Below are 12568 nucleotides of genomic sequence, written 5' to 3' on the forward strand. Positions count from 1 at the left end.
TTTGACACGTAGCCAGAGACTGGCTTCTTCCTCGCTACAATAGGGACCCGCCCATCCAGTGACATCACTTCCTGCTGTGCGGTCCACGGCGGCCAGCTTCGACTTCTGGGTGCTTCCTGCATCCCAGTTCTTCCCTGAACAGCCACCTGGACCCCAAATGGAGTATAGGATAGCGGCAGCCCCATAGGATGACTGGACAGTTAAAGAACCTGCGTGTATCTACTTACATCTACTTAAATTGTACCTTTTAATAACGCTTAGGTGCGCCTCCCTTTCTCCTTTTTCATCTTTTCTGTGTCCCTAGACGGCAGGTGCTGCATGGCCCTGAATGCAGCTTGTGTGCGTTCAGGCTGTTCAACAGCATGCCCATCACATCTTCAAACCTCACCTGCTGGCTAGGGACACAGGAAAAAAATGTTCTTCACAGTATACAGGCCCCAATGCCCATGTGACATGGCCTTAATCAAACTGTATGTATGTGGGGCCTGTATCAGGTATCAAGTGATGAGTTGGGGTATAATTCAACTGCTTTTTTGAGTCTAAGGAAACATTTCTCTTATGCATGCATGTCCAAAGTATTTTAGTAATCAATGAACATAGTGATAGGAATATTTAAAAACACACCTTTCAGTAACAACATACTATACTGACTTCAGAAATAAAATGCAGACACCTCTAAAATACTGCAGGCATAAAACAATCTGAAATCTGTAAATCGGGAACAATGTTTCCAGTTATGCAAGTGCATGTTTATTATTTATTTCTCTACAAAAAGGTCCCAACATGAATGGCAGAACAGTATACGTTTAAATCTCATTCAGTTCTCAGGTTAAATACAATACAAAGCTTAGAAACAATCTTTATATAAAAAAATTGGACATGAACACAGTTGTAAGGGTAATGATTGTGACATTTGTAAAAATGTGTAAAACTTATACACTTTAGAAACATACATATGTTGGAACCTGAGAAACAACTAAAAGTTTTTCTTTACAATCAAATTGTAAAAAATACACATTTCACCTAATGTTTTTAGGTACATTTATATAATAATTTCTATGTACAAATAGAAAAGCCAGTAGGAAATCGAATGTTTCCTGTTAACACTGCAGATTCCATATGAGAACTGTCTGTCCCAAGCTGCACTGTGAATTACATTCATTCCTCTATGTAAATGCAGTGTACAATCTTGTCCCTGATGTAGAACTTTTGTTTTGGCAGCAACACCTTAATCCATAGATCAGGAATAGCATCAATGCTCATAAAACGGTGCTAAATGTTTTTTTTATCTACCAGATATTTCCGTTTTGGGTTGAGGTTGGTAGGTTTAGTTACCTTCTGGTTTCTAGGGACTTTGGGGATCCCGCAAATAAGATTTAATTTTGCAGTCCTAACTGCAGCCATATTGAAGGTTGGGCCAGCATTATTGAGCAATGGGGTCACCCTGATGATCATAGTGTTTTCTACATGTATTTTTATTGGTAGTCCGTTGTGGAGGCCACAGCCGAATGTTATGGTGGGAGAGCTCCATTCCAGATTCCCTAAGAATTTAGGCCTGATTCACACCAATGCAGGTTGCAGTTTGCATACTCCAGGTGCAAAATACACGTTTTTGATCCACTGAAGTCTATGGAACCAAAAACAAGTCCCTGGCCCTTTACATAAAATTCACAGACGTGAACTACATCCCTAGGAAACCATGTTAAATGCAAAACAGAAAACACACTGGTGTAAACCAGGCCTTAAAGAAGCTTGCGGGTAACTGATCTGCCCCCGAGACTATTATAATGTATCTGTCTTTGGGCGACGATGTTCTTTATAATAGGTGATGTCGCTTGTCAGGTTACAATTAAATGGCTCTAATATAATGAAAAAATACTCCCATTCTCAGGAACCGAAAATATGACATGTACATTTTATACATTGTATTTAGCTTTGACACTTTACAATATTGCATAGAACAGTGAACTATTGACTAAGCGAAACGGATTTGCACATTGAATGCTTTAGCGGTTCAATATTCACAACTTATCTGAGAAAAACTGGAACTGTACAAGTTATTGCTACCATTTCTTCAATATTAGTTATCCCTAGGTAATTTGGTTATGCTTTTGAAATGTGTTCTTGCCAGCTCCACAGAGTGAGAAAAGAAAAAAGAAAAGAAAAAGGAAATAAAAAAAAAAAAACCTCACTGAACATTAGGCAGCATATCTTGCAAACAATAAAACAGAAATACAGCACACACTTATCAAAGCTTAAAAAAAAACAAAAAAACACTGGTTTATAGACTGTTGTAAACCTGGATTTTGTTATTAAAACCAAAACTAAAAACAAGATAAGAAAATAATTACTTGATCCCCATTCATAAATGGAATGTTTTCTACGGATGAATGTGTTTGCAAGATTCGTACTGGAATACCGTATTTTATTTCTCAAAATAAAATTAATTAATTTAACCCAATTTCTTTAATAATCATCAGCTTTTAGGGTTCCACTTTATAGTAAACATACTTAAAGCAAAACTTCACCCTGAAGGGGTAGGGGTGGGGGAGTGCCTGGTTTGACAGGTACCTGCTCACACATTCGGTTAGATCTTCGTAGCGATTCTTCCAAAAGTCCTCCACCCCCCACGGCTACCAACCTTCTGGGACACATCACAGGTTCATGAAGAATGCGGCTCGCACATGCACAGCCAGCTGTGAAGCTGCAAGGAATCACAGCCAGCTGCCCACATTAAACATGCTGGCGCCAGGGGACACAAAGACTGGCGAATAATTAGTTTGGGTGATGACAGCACTGGATCCCTGGACAGGTAAGTGTCCTTTTATGAAAAGTCAGCAGCTACAGTATTTGTAGCTGCACACTTAATTTCTTTCAAACAGGGTGAAGAATTGCTTTAACCTGTAACTGGTACCACATAGCAAGGACCACCACTCCCTGCACACCAGGTTAGTCTAGTTCAGCACCCTGTTTACTCAGAATCTTGCTATGATATGCAAATATTAACTTGGCTTCCCTTGTCGAGGACATCCCACAACTGCCCCAAGACTCAGTTGGTCAGTGAGGAAGTCCATCACAGGTATGGACCAATAGTAAGGCCTAGGAGGTAGGAGTGGCAAGACTAGGCTTTCGACCTGGGATGCTGGGTCAATAATTGCACAACTGCCCAGAAATTGGGGCAACCAGAGTGGTCAATACAACCAACAAGGACAGGCTCGCTTCAGAATAGTCTCCCGTCCCCCTCTCTATCGCATTAATCTTTTGTAAATTAAACCCCCATACAAATTTCTACTTACTGCCTTCTGACAGGCCCAGCCTCTAAGGCCCCATGCACACGAGACGCTATTACAAACGCCTCTAATCTCAGCTTTTCAAAGGCAAAAACCGGCATTTAAAACGCCCGTTTTTGCCGCGAATTGCACAGCGTTTTACCGCGATTTGCGACTGTCAGCGTTTATCCCCAAAACACTGTAGACCCTCCCCAAGCTCAGAATCAAACTATTTGTGCCGTGTTTTGCCGCGATTTGCGTCTAAAACGCAAAAGCTGAAAGCTTCTGAACCCAAAATTTTGGGTTTGGAAAAACGGCCCTAAACCCAACTGCTTTGAAACGCCAAAAACCGTGATCGTGTGCATGGACACATAGGATAACATTAAATGTGTTCAGGGGCAGTTAAAAAAAATGCCCAAATGCCTCTGAACTCGAGTTTAGCAGCGTCTCGTGTGCATGGGGCCTAAGAGGTTTACAGCCTTGGTGCAGAAATATTGGCCCATGCTGTTGGTGTGCGCACAGTAACTTCCAATAGACTTCAATAGAACCTTATTCCAATAGTAAGGGTACCGTCCATTCAAGTCTATGGGAAGCTACTGTGCAGGCAAGGTTGTGGTGGAGGGGGTTGAGTCTACTAGGGAGGAATGGCCAGTAGGGTGGGAATCAATGCTGGGGAGTTTTTATCACAAAGGAAACCTGTCCTTTAAGTGTATGATTGCTGGATCTATAAAAATATATATATATTTATGTGGACTGACAAATATGGCCATTTTACAAGCACATCAGCATGTCAACCCATTAGGTGTTCTGGGTTTAGTTTGAACATGCAAGGTAAATTTAGGTTCCCTCAGTAAGGAGATTATCTGCAGATTTGCTGGAGCAGGGCATGGTTCAATCACCAGCTAGATGATAAGGTTATCTATGGCAGGCCAGTGAGGATATATCTAGTTATATCTGTTGCAGCCTTTCTAGAGCTCTATTGTCACCTGCACCCTGTTTGATTCTATATTGGTATAAAATAGCACAATTGGCCAATTATACTTTAGGTATTTGACATAAAACTAGTCAAGTCCTATCAGCATGTACTTGATATTCATTTCTTTCTCCCTGCTGCATACAGCTGCATCAGGTTTTTAATGTAAAATAATACAAGTAAGTAGAAGCCATAGACCTGTCAGTCCAATCATTTAGAAACATGGCTTCTGCCATTAGTGATACAGACAGGAATAGATATTGTAAAGTCATACCTATATTCTGAGTGTATTTTCATCACAGGCAGGGATCTAACATAACACTTATATTTTTCAAACACACTAACTAAAATAACATAGTACACTTATAACATACACAGTAAGCAGAGGATCTACCTCTTGAAAACAAACGAATAAATAAAATTAATGTTACATCAGAACTGTAATCCCATATGGTATCCATAACGGGCTTCTAGTATGGTTCTGGACTGTAAGGTCTGTTCTCAGGAATTAATTTAGGTACCCCTCATCACACAATATTAACCTGCAAAGCAAATTATGTTTTGTGAGGCATAAAGTCAAGCGACGCCTTCTGAAACATTGCATCTGTAGTTTTTCTTTTCATTCACCTCCACAATGCATGCTGCTTTGGGATTTAGCAATTTGGTAAAAAAATAAAAAAAAATAACTCAGGAAAAAAAAATCTATCAGCAAATGGTTTGCATCGTTGAGTACTCACAAATTCAGAGAGGTCTCTTCTTGACAATTTACAAGCACCGCAAAATGAATATTGAAGTGTAGAGCAAAAATACTTTAGACACTAAATATCCACAGGAGGTATGTTTAGCATTTGTAAGCTTTGTCCTAGAGATGATAGGTAGAGCAAACTTTGAGGTAAATCCAATGAACAAGTGCTGTTTGTGTGCCGAGTCTGTCATTACTTTCCTTGTTTAAGTTTTTCAATATGATAGCATAGCTTCAAGGCTGGACCAAGTTTCAGACCCATGTACTTCATAATCATATCACTCCGAAGTAAGAGGAATGCAGAGCCATCAATTTCCTGGAGAAAGAACAAAGCCTGTTAAGAAATCCTACTTCAAGAAAGACTACAAAACCAAACAAAGGTGACATACAATTTAGAATATCATCAACTATACTGGGTATTGGACAGGATGCCCCTCTATTTCATGTATGAAAATCTATCTGGGAAATGGTTCATTTATTTTTGGCTGTTAAAATGGAAAGTGACATGTCACACGGCCAAAGAAATGCATTACTGTGTTATAATGCCGACAAGCAGGATCAAACGCCTCTACTGCAAATAGCATTGAGAGGACCAATATTTCCTTAAAAATGGCAGTTCAGATTTTCTGGAAGAGATAACCTTACCCAGTGACATCACACTGATCATTTGTCAGCATTATGCAGTTGCCACGAGAACTGGTCAGGTGGAAACCGCTGTTTGTTTTGCATGTCACTGTCACAAAATGGTCCGACACGTTTTATTTATTTTTTGCCTTGGTAATAAGCCTTCAAGTTGGGCCATGGGAAAGCAAAGACGGCATATTTAGCCCAGCCCTGCTCTGCTCTCAGCTGGAGCCAAAGTCTGCCTATCTGGCATGACCAAAAAAATCTCAACATGAGTTGTGAAAGTGGCAAAATAAGGTGTCAATGTTTTAAAAAAAAAAACGTAAAAACTTTAAAACGTAAGTGCTTCTAAAAATATTTTATTGGCCACAAAAATTTACATACACAAGGATGAATACAAAGTATTCTCTAATTGGCTGAGATAATGAGATATTGTGACATCAAGTGCCTGTCTCCCCACCTTAGCCAACCAGAGGAAGCCTTGTATTCATTCAGAAAATACAAGATTTCCTATGAATGGCTGAGCGGAGCTCAGCCTGACTTGATTTAATTCAGGACGTTGTGCTGCCGGAACACAGCATTAAAAATTGTAGGTGGCCGAGGCTGCATAAAGTTCATACTGTGCAGATAGCTGCTGCATGCCTTAGTGAAGGAAATGGTCAATTTGGACCAGCTTGCTATGGGGGCACACGTGCACTCTCGCTCCTGAGCTGTGTGGGTCTATGGAGCCGCACTCCATAGACCCACAGCGTGTGGCTTTGCCCCCGCTCCTTCTTCACAACATTTGATTGACAGCAGCCATTGGCTACTGCTGCTGCTCATTTCCCTGTGTGAAGCGAGGAGAGAAGAGATCCAGCTGGGCACAGCAATGGATCGATTGAGGACTCGGGTAAGTATTTAGGGAGTAGGAGAAGGACTGCATGCTGTAAAACATTTTTATTAACCCAAAAAAATTATATACAGATACTGGTCCCTTAAAGCAGATTACACAGTACAGCGCTTGTGCTATGTAATCTGCCCCCTCTAAACTAAAAAAAAAAAAAAAAAAACTGCCACTTTCTGTATGCCCCCTCTGCGCTGACCAAGAAAATCAGGGCTGCTCAGCTCAGAGTACATCCCTCCATCATACGTTGCCCTACTCTGCCCTCTCTCTCCCCCCTCATGCCCTTCTTTCTGACTGTCAGCTGTGTCTCTGTCTCTGCCCCACCGCTATTGTTAAAAATAAAACCCTACAATGGTCACAGCCAGCCCCTCTATTAGAGGCGGGCATACCACACTATGAAAATCCTTTTTAAAAACAAGCGTTCTAAATACCTCACTAGAGCTGTCTTTAGGTCGGTCACTTGACTCGCCACAGCTTTACAGCTCTGAGACATTACTTCTGCGGGGGAGACGAGCGACAATGTGATCTCCCAGGCTGACGCCAGCGGGAGAGCGCAGCTCCTCGCGCAGAAGACATCCATCAGAGCTGTAAAGCGGCTGCGAGTCATGTGACTGGCCTGAAGACAGCTCAAATGCAATATTTAGAATGCTTGTTTTTTTTTTGTAATACTTCCATAGTGTACTATGCCAGGCTCGTAGAGGGGCTGGCATAGCCTTATATAAATGGATTAACAAACCCTTTAAAGGTTAAAAAAAAGTTTTGGCTTTAGAACCTTGAAATGCTCAGTGGTGAATTATAGACACTTTTTCCCATCTGGCATGAGCAAAACAGACAGTTACCTTTGATTTTTAAAGATCAGCACCAATACCGGGCACCAAGTCTACTCTTTGATGTGGTGGCTGCATTAGTAGTTTTATTTTCCCTTTATTTTCAGCTAGTGTTCCTGCCAGTAACACACTTCCTGTCCTAGAGTGACAAAACTCACTGTACTTTGTCACCCTATGACAGGAATACCGACCCCTCGCCTCTTCTCCATAACATACAGCAAAGGTGTTCTGTAGTTTACAGAAAAAGCCAGGAAAAATTTTACTGAAGAGAGTACAGCAGATGCAGAGAGCACAATAAGTTATCAGTTCACATGATTTCAGTCAGGATTAAACATGTATTTTTTGCACTTTTCGAACAGATATCACAAAACCATTTTAATGGTGTATTTCACAGACCCAAAAAGGCAAAAAAAAAGATCATTGTTGTGGTTTACATGCACTTTCAATAATTTTTTTTATCTGTAAAGGAAGTAAAGCCATGTAAATATTGTCTGTTTTCAGAAGGCAATACCCAATAAAAAGGGCTTTTTGGAGTCTTTTGCCCCACCTAGGCCTACAACTTTGTGACAAGAAATATGCCTACATGTCTCCGGAAGAGTTCAGCATGAGGAGCCAACGCTTGCGGATCCGCTTCTTTTACATAGCGTATAACATCATCCACAGACCATGTGGATGGATCTTTGCTCTGTGTTCTTGAGGATTCCCTTTCAGAAGAGCAAAGCTCTGGTCCAGTGGTTGAACTTGCAGCTATGGGAGACAAACGAAAATAGATTTTATATAAAATTCACAAATATATGTAAAAAATACTTTTTTTTCCCCAATGATTTTTATTGAAAATACGTTTTGACAGACAAGTTTTAAGTAGCAAAATGATATTAAAGGGCAAGTTCACCTTTACAGAAAAATCTGTAAGGTGAACTTACACTGGAAGGGTCCCATTGACCTTGAGTCTGACGATCACCCGTTCTGAAACATCGGACAGCAGCTTTACTCATCCGGGGATTAGAAATCCCCTCGGCTTAATCTCCCAAACGTACTTTGTAAAGGGTACGTATAGGAGGCATTCAAATTGGTTGTGAAAAGTTGTGTGGACATAACCTTAGGAGTACAATAGAAAGATATGGTACATGGATGGCGCTGACCAATCAGAACTTGTGTAACCAGTCCTGTCAGCACTGGAAAGAGGATAGAAAGTCATAGGGATTTCAAATCCCTGGACCGGTAAAGTGGCTATCCGATGTGTCAGAACGGGTAATCGCGTAAAGGTGAATTACACTTTAAGCATTTTCTATACAAAACACAGAGATGGTATAGAGAACAGAAATTGTCACAGACATTAGGTGAGCAAAGGAATACATAGTCCTTAAGGTGTGGCTTCATCCACCTTGTTATAGAAGTACATAAAGATGTGTGTTCTGGCATTCTGTGACCAAAAGGTAACAGGTCCATTGAGAAAAATCAAACTCTAGAGAAGGATCCAGGGTAACAGAAGAGATAGTATTAACAGGGGAATGGGAAGGATCAGAAGTGGGGTTGGGTAATCACCAAGGAGAAGAACATTTGTATCCATGTCATGGGTTAAGGGGCAATGATGCCATAATTGGTTTCTGAAGCGGTCAGTGCTCATGTAGTAAATCTAAATGCTTTAGGTGGTCTGTAGTCTTCAGCTCACTCAAGCATTGAGTGAGTAAGTGATTGAGAAACTTGTATAGCGCAACACATGCAAACTGAATCGCCTCAGGGCGCTTGGTATCCGTTTCTTACTATATTTTGCCTTTAGAATAGATGGGTTTTGAGTGGTAAAGCATTGGTAAAGCGTTTCACAGTCTAGGTCCTTGGACTCTAAATCTTCGTTCTCCTTTGGACTTGTATCTGGCCTTGGGTATCTGGAGTAGATTTTGGTTGGTCGAACGGAGAACGCGATTGGGGTTGTGACCTTTTAATTTTTCACATAGATATTTGGGCGCACTTCCTTGAACACATTTGTGCGTCAGGCAGAGTGTCTTAAACGTAATTCTGTCTTTTACGGGCAACCAATGAAGGGATCTAAGGTAGGGGGAAATCGATTCCCAGGGTTTTTTTCCCTGTTGCAAGTCGTGCTGCCGTATTCTGGACGACTTGTAGATGAGAGATTTGGTACTTAAGTAGTCCAAGGTAAAGGGCGTTTGCATAGTCGAGTCTGGAGTTGATTATCGTTCCCACCACGACTGCTACGTCTTCTTTTGGGATAAAGGGAAAGAGTCTACATAGCAGGCGCAGCAGATGGTGGGATCCGCTGACTACTGAACTTATTTGTGCATCCATTGTCATGTAGGAGTCAAAAGTGACTCCAAGACTTTTAACTTTGGTGCTAGGGGTGATGGTTTGTCCCAAAATGGGCGGGGTGTCCATGTTGTCATGGCAAGTCTCTTTCGGTTGGCATGAAGCAGAAGTTCTGTTTTTGAGCCATTGAGTTTAAGGTAACTCTCCGTCATCCAATCTTCTATCAAGGTAAGGCATTTCTCTAGTCCGAGATAATGATCCTTTTTATTGCTGAGGCGAAAGTAGAGTTGGGTGTCATCCGCGTAGGAATGGTAGAGTAAATTCTGGTTGCTGATGATTTAGATGAGAGGGCGGAGATAGATATTGAATAGTACGGGCGACAGGGGTGACCCCTGAGGGACTCCGCATGACACGGTACGTTTTTCAGAAGTGAAAGAACCTAGTTTCACTATCTGTGAACGATGTTCCAGAAAGGAGGAGAACCAACGCAGATCGGATTCTGCCACTCTAGTTACTTCAGCTAGGCGAGTCAGCAATAATTTGTGGTCTACTGTATCAAAAGCTGCGCTCAGGTCCAAAAGTACCAGAAGACAAGCATTGCAATCGGGTAAGTTCCATAACCCATTCCTTTAAATAAAGCGGGTTATTAGTTCTCCAGTGACTTGGTATTATGATTCTAGCTGCAATAAGAAGTGAAAGACCATTCTTGGCATTCCATATTGATCCTGGAAGCATAGAAAGAAGGGCGATTTCAGGCGTTTCCCTAATAGAAAGGCTCATCGCCTGTTCACATATCTGACCTGAGTCCAGAAAGACAAGATCAAGGAACAATACCACCAAATGTGCAGCATAGATCCGCTCACTATCAAGCAGCAAAAGCAACAATCCAACAATGAAGGGAATGTTATATGTAAAAGGACATGGCATTTATACCAGCATTGTACCATTTCTTTCTTGAGCTCTAGTTGCAATAACATGTTTATGTGTCAGTATGAACCATTTTTGGTAATTTTTTTTAATGCTGAGATATAGTTGTGGAGGGAGGAATAGTCCCGAGACCGAATAATAGCATTAAGTTGGGAGATAAGGTTAAGGTGGGCAAGGGTTTAAGATTGTAAGCAGAGCGCTTCAAATAGTACAAGGTCTTTATGGGTAACTTCTATTTTGTAGATATGGGAGTTGTAACCCTTCAATTATAGATAATTGAGCCAATGGCCCGAAAGGGAAGGGTGGCCTGCTACTACAGCAGTAAAGAGCTCCAGACAGCCAGCTTGCAAAGCCTTACAGATCCATGAGAAACTCTCCTGGGACCACTTCAAGAATGTGATTACCTCAAGGCCTGGAGAGAATACTGGTTAGAGGGAGGTATTTTCTTGTATGTAATATTAGTGCAATACATTACAGCTAGTCTAGAAAAGCATCCATTTTGTTGTCAACTATTCTATCAAATGCATCTGTAAATATAGTGACAAACTTTTGCCTGCTGAAATGTGATAACTTTAAGGCCTCATGCACACTGGACGTTAAAATAACGTTATAAAAACGCCAGTAGCTTTGCAGTGAATTTTTAAACTTTTTTCAATAGCATTTTTTTGCATTTTTCCGCGTTAGCGTTTTTTGGTTGAAGAATTATATATTTTTTTCCCAATAGATCAAAAAACGTTAGCGTTAGAGCATTTTTACAGCTAAAAAACGTCTCTCAGAACCCACTAGATTTGGGGGTTTTTTACTGCTCAAAAACGCCACTGCCCAAAACTGCTGATAACAGCCTATGTGTGCATGGGCATATAGGATAACATGGAGAGATTATTGACTGTAGAAAAAAACATCTACTGCCAAAAACAACTGCTGTAAAAACGTCCAAAAACGTCCAGTGTGCGTGAGGCCTTAGGCTCATAATACTGTATGTTCAAGAGAACAACTGTTCACCAAGTGATACAAGCAGTTCTAAACACAAACGTTTCAACCATAACAAACAGTAAAAAAAAGTGTTCTCAAAAATCAAAAGAAATATGACGCAAACTATTTTCACTCTAATGCCCCGTACACACGATCGGAAATTCCGACAGAAAAAGTCCGATGTGAGCTTTTGAATAGAAATTCCGACCATGTGTATGCTCCATCGGACTTTTGCGGTCGGACTTTCCGCTAACAAAAGAATGAGAGCTAGTTCATAAATTTTCAAACAGAAAAAAATTCCTACCGTAAAATCCGATCGTTTGTAGCAATTCCGATGCGCAAAATTCCGTCGCATATTCGGAAACAATTCAAAGCATGCTCAGAAGCATTGAACCGGTAAATGAAGTAAAGCGGACATATGCAGATCTTTTATAATTTAAGACTTTGCAACCGTCCACAAGGTACAGAAGTCAGTCCTCAAGTCTGGAGCCACGCACCAGCCCCTGCACATATGTCAATCCAGGAGGTTTCTCTACAACCACTGTGCCTCTGTTCAATAACATAGGCTGACTGCATTAAGCTTCAGACAATTAAACAAACGGCTGTATGGGACACAGCACCTGTGTGAATGAAAGCCTAATGCCCTCTACACATGATCGGATTTTCCGTCGGAAAAACCTTGGATGGTTTTCCCGACGGAATTCCGCTCAAGCTTGGCTTGCATACACACGGTCACACAAAAGTTCTCTGAACTTTCGACCGTCAAGAACGTAGTGACGTACAACACTACAATGAGCCAAGAAGGGGCTGGTGCGTGGCTCCAGACTTGAGGACTGACTTCTGTACCTTGTGGACGGTTGCAAAGTCTTAAATTATAAAAGATCTGCATATGTCCGCTTTACTTCATTTACCGGTTCCTCAAGGGTCTGTTCTCAGTAAATGCTCTATCATCCTCTGTGCATAACAAATAGAGGTTGTGGTTCCTCTCCTAGTACAACTAAACATGTGCAGATTTAAAACAGTGAAAAATTAAAAACAATATAATGTGGTAAATGATGCCTACTGGAAATAAAATTCTGTCAGACTAAG

The 12568-nt window shown here is 41.0% G+C and overlaps 1 protein-coding gene across 6 annotated transcripts in view; it reads right to left on the reverse strand.

The window, feature by feature from the left end:
- Positions 1-3738: 3738 nt before the first annotated feature.
- SCML2 (Scm polycomb group protein like 2) overlaps positions 3739-12568 on the reverse strand; it is a 125098-nt gene continuing 116268 nt past the window's right edge. For all 6 annotated transcript variants that reach the window (XM_040336892.1, XM_040336891.1, XM_040336889.1 and 3 more), the window contains 2 exons: positions 7902-8065; positions 3739-5300 (listed from right to left, as the gene is read on the reverse strand). In XM_040336892.1, coding sequence (XP_040192826.1) covers positions 5178-5300; positions 7902-8065 — 287 coding nt within the window. In that variant the 3' untranslated portion in view covers positions 3739-5177. The remainder of the gene's footprint in view (positions 5301-7901; positions 8066-12568) is intronic.

Source organism: Rana temporaria, chromosome 2 (assembly GCF_905171775.1).
Source record: "Rana temporaria chromosome 2, aRanTem1.1, whole genome shotgun sequence".
Taxonomy (NCBI): Eukaryota; Metazoa; Chordata; class Amphibia; order Anura; family Ranidae; genus Rana; species Rana temporaria.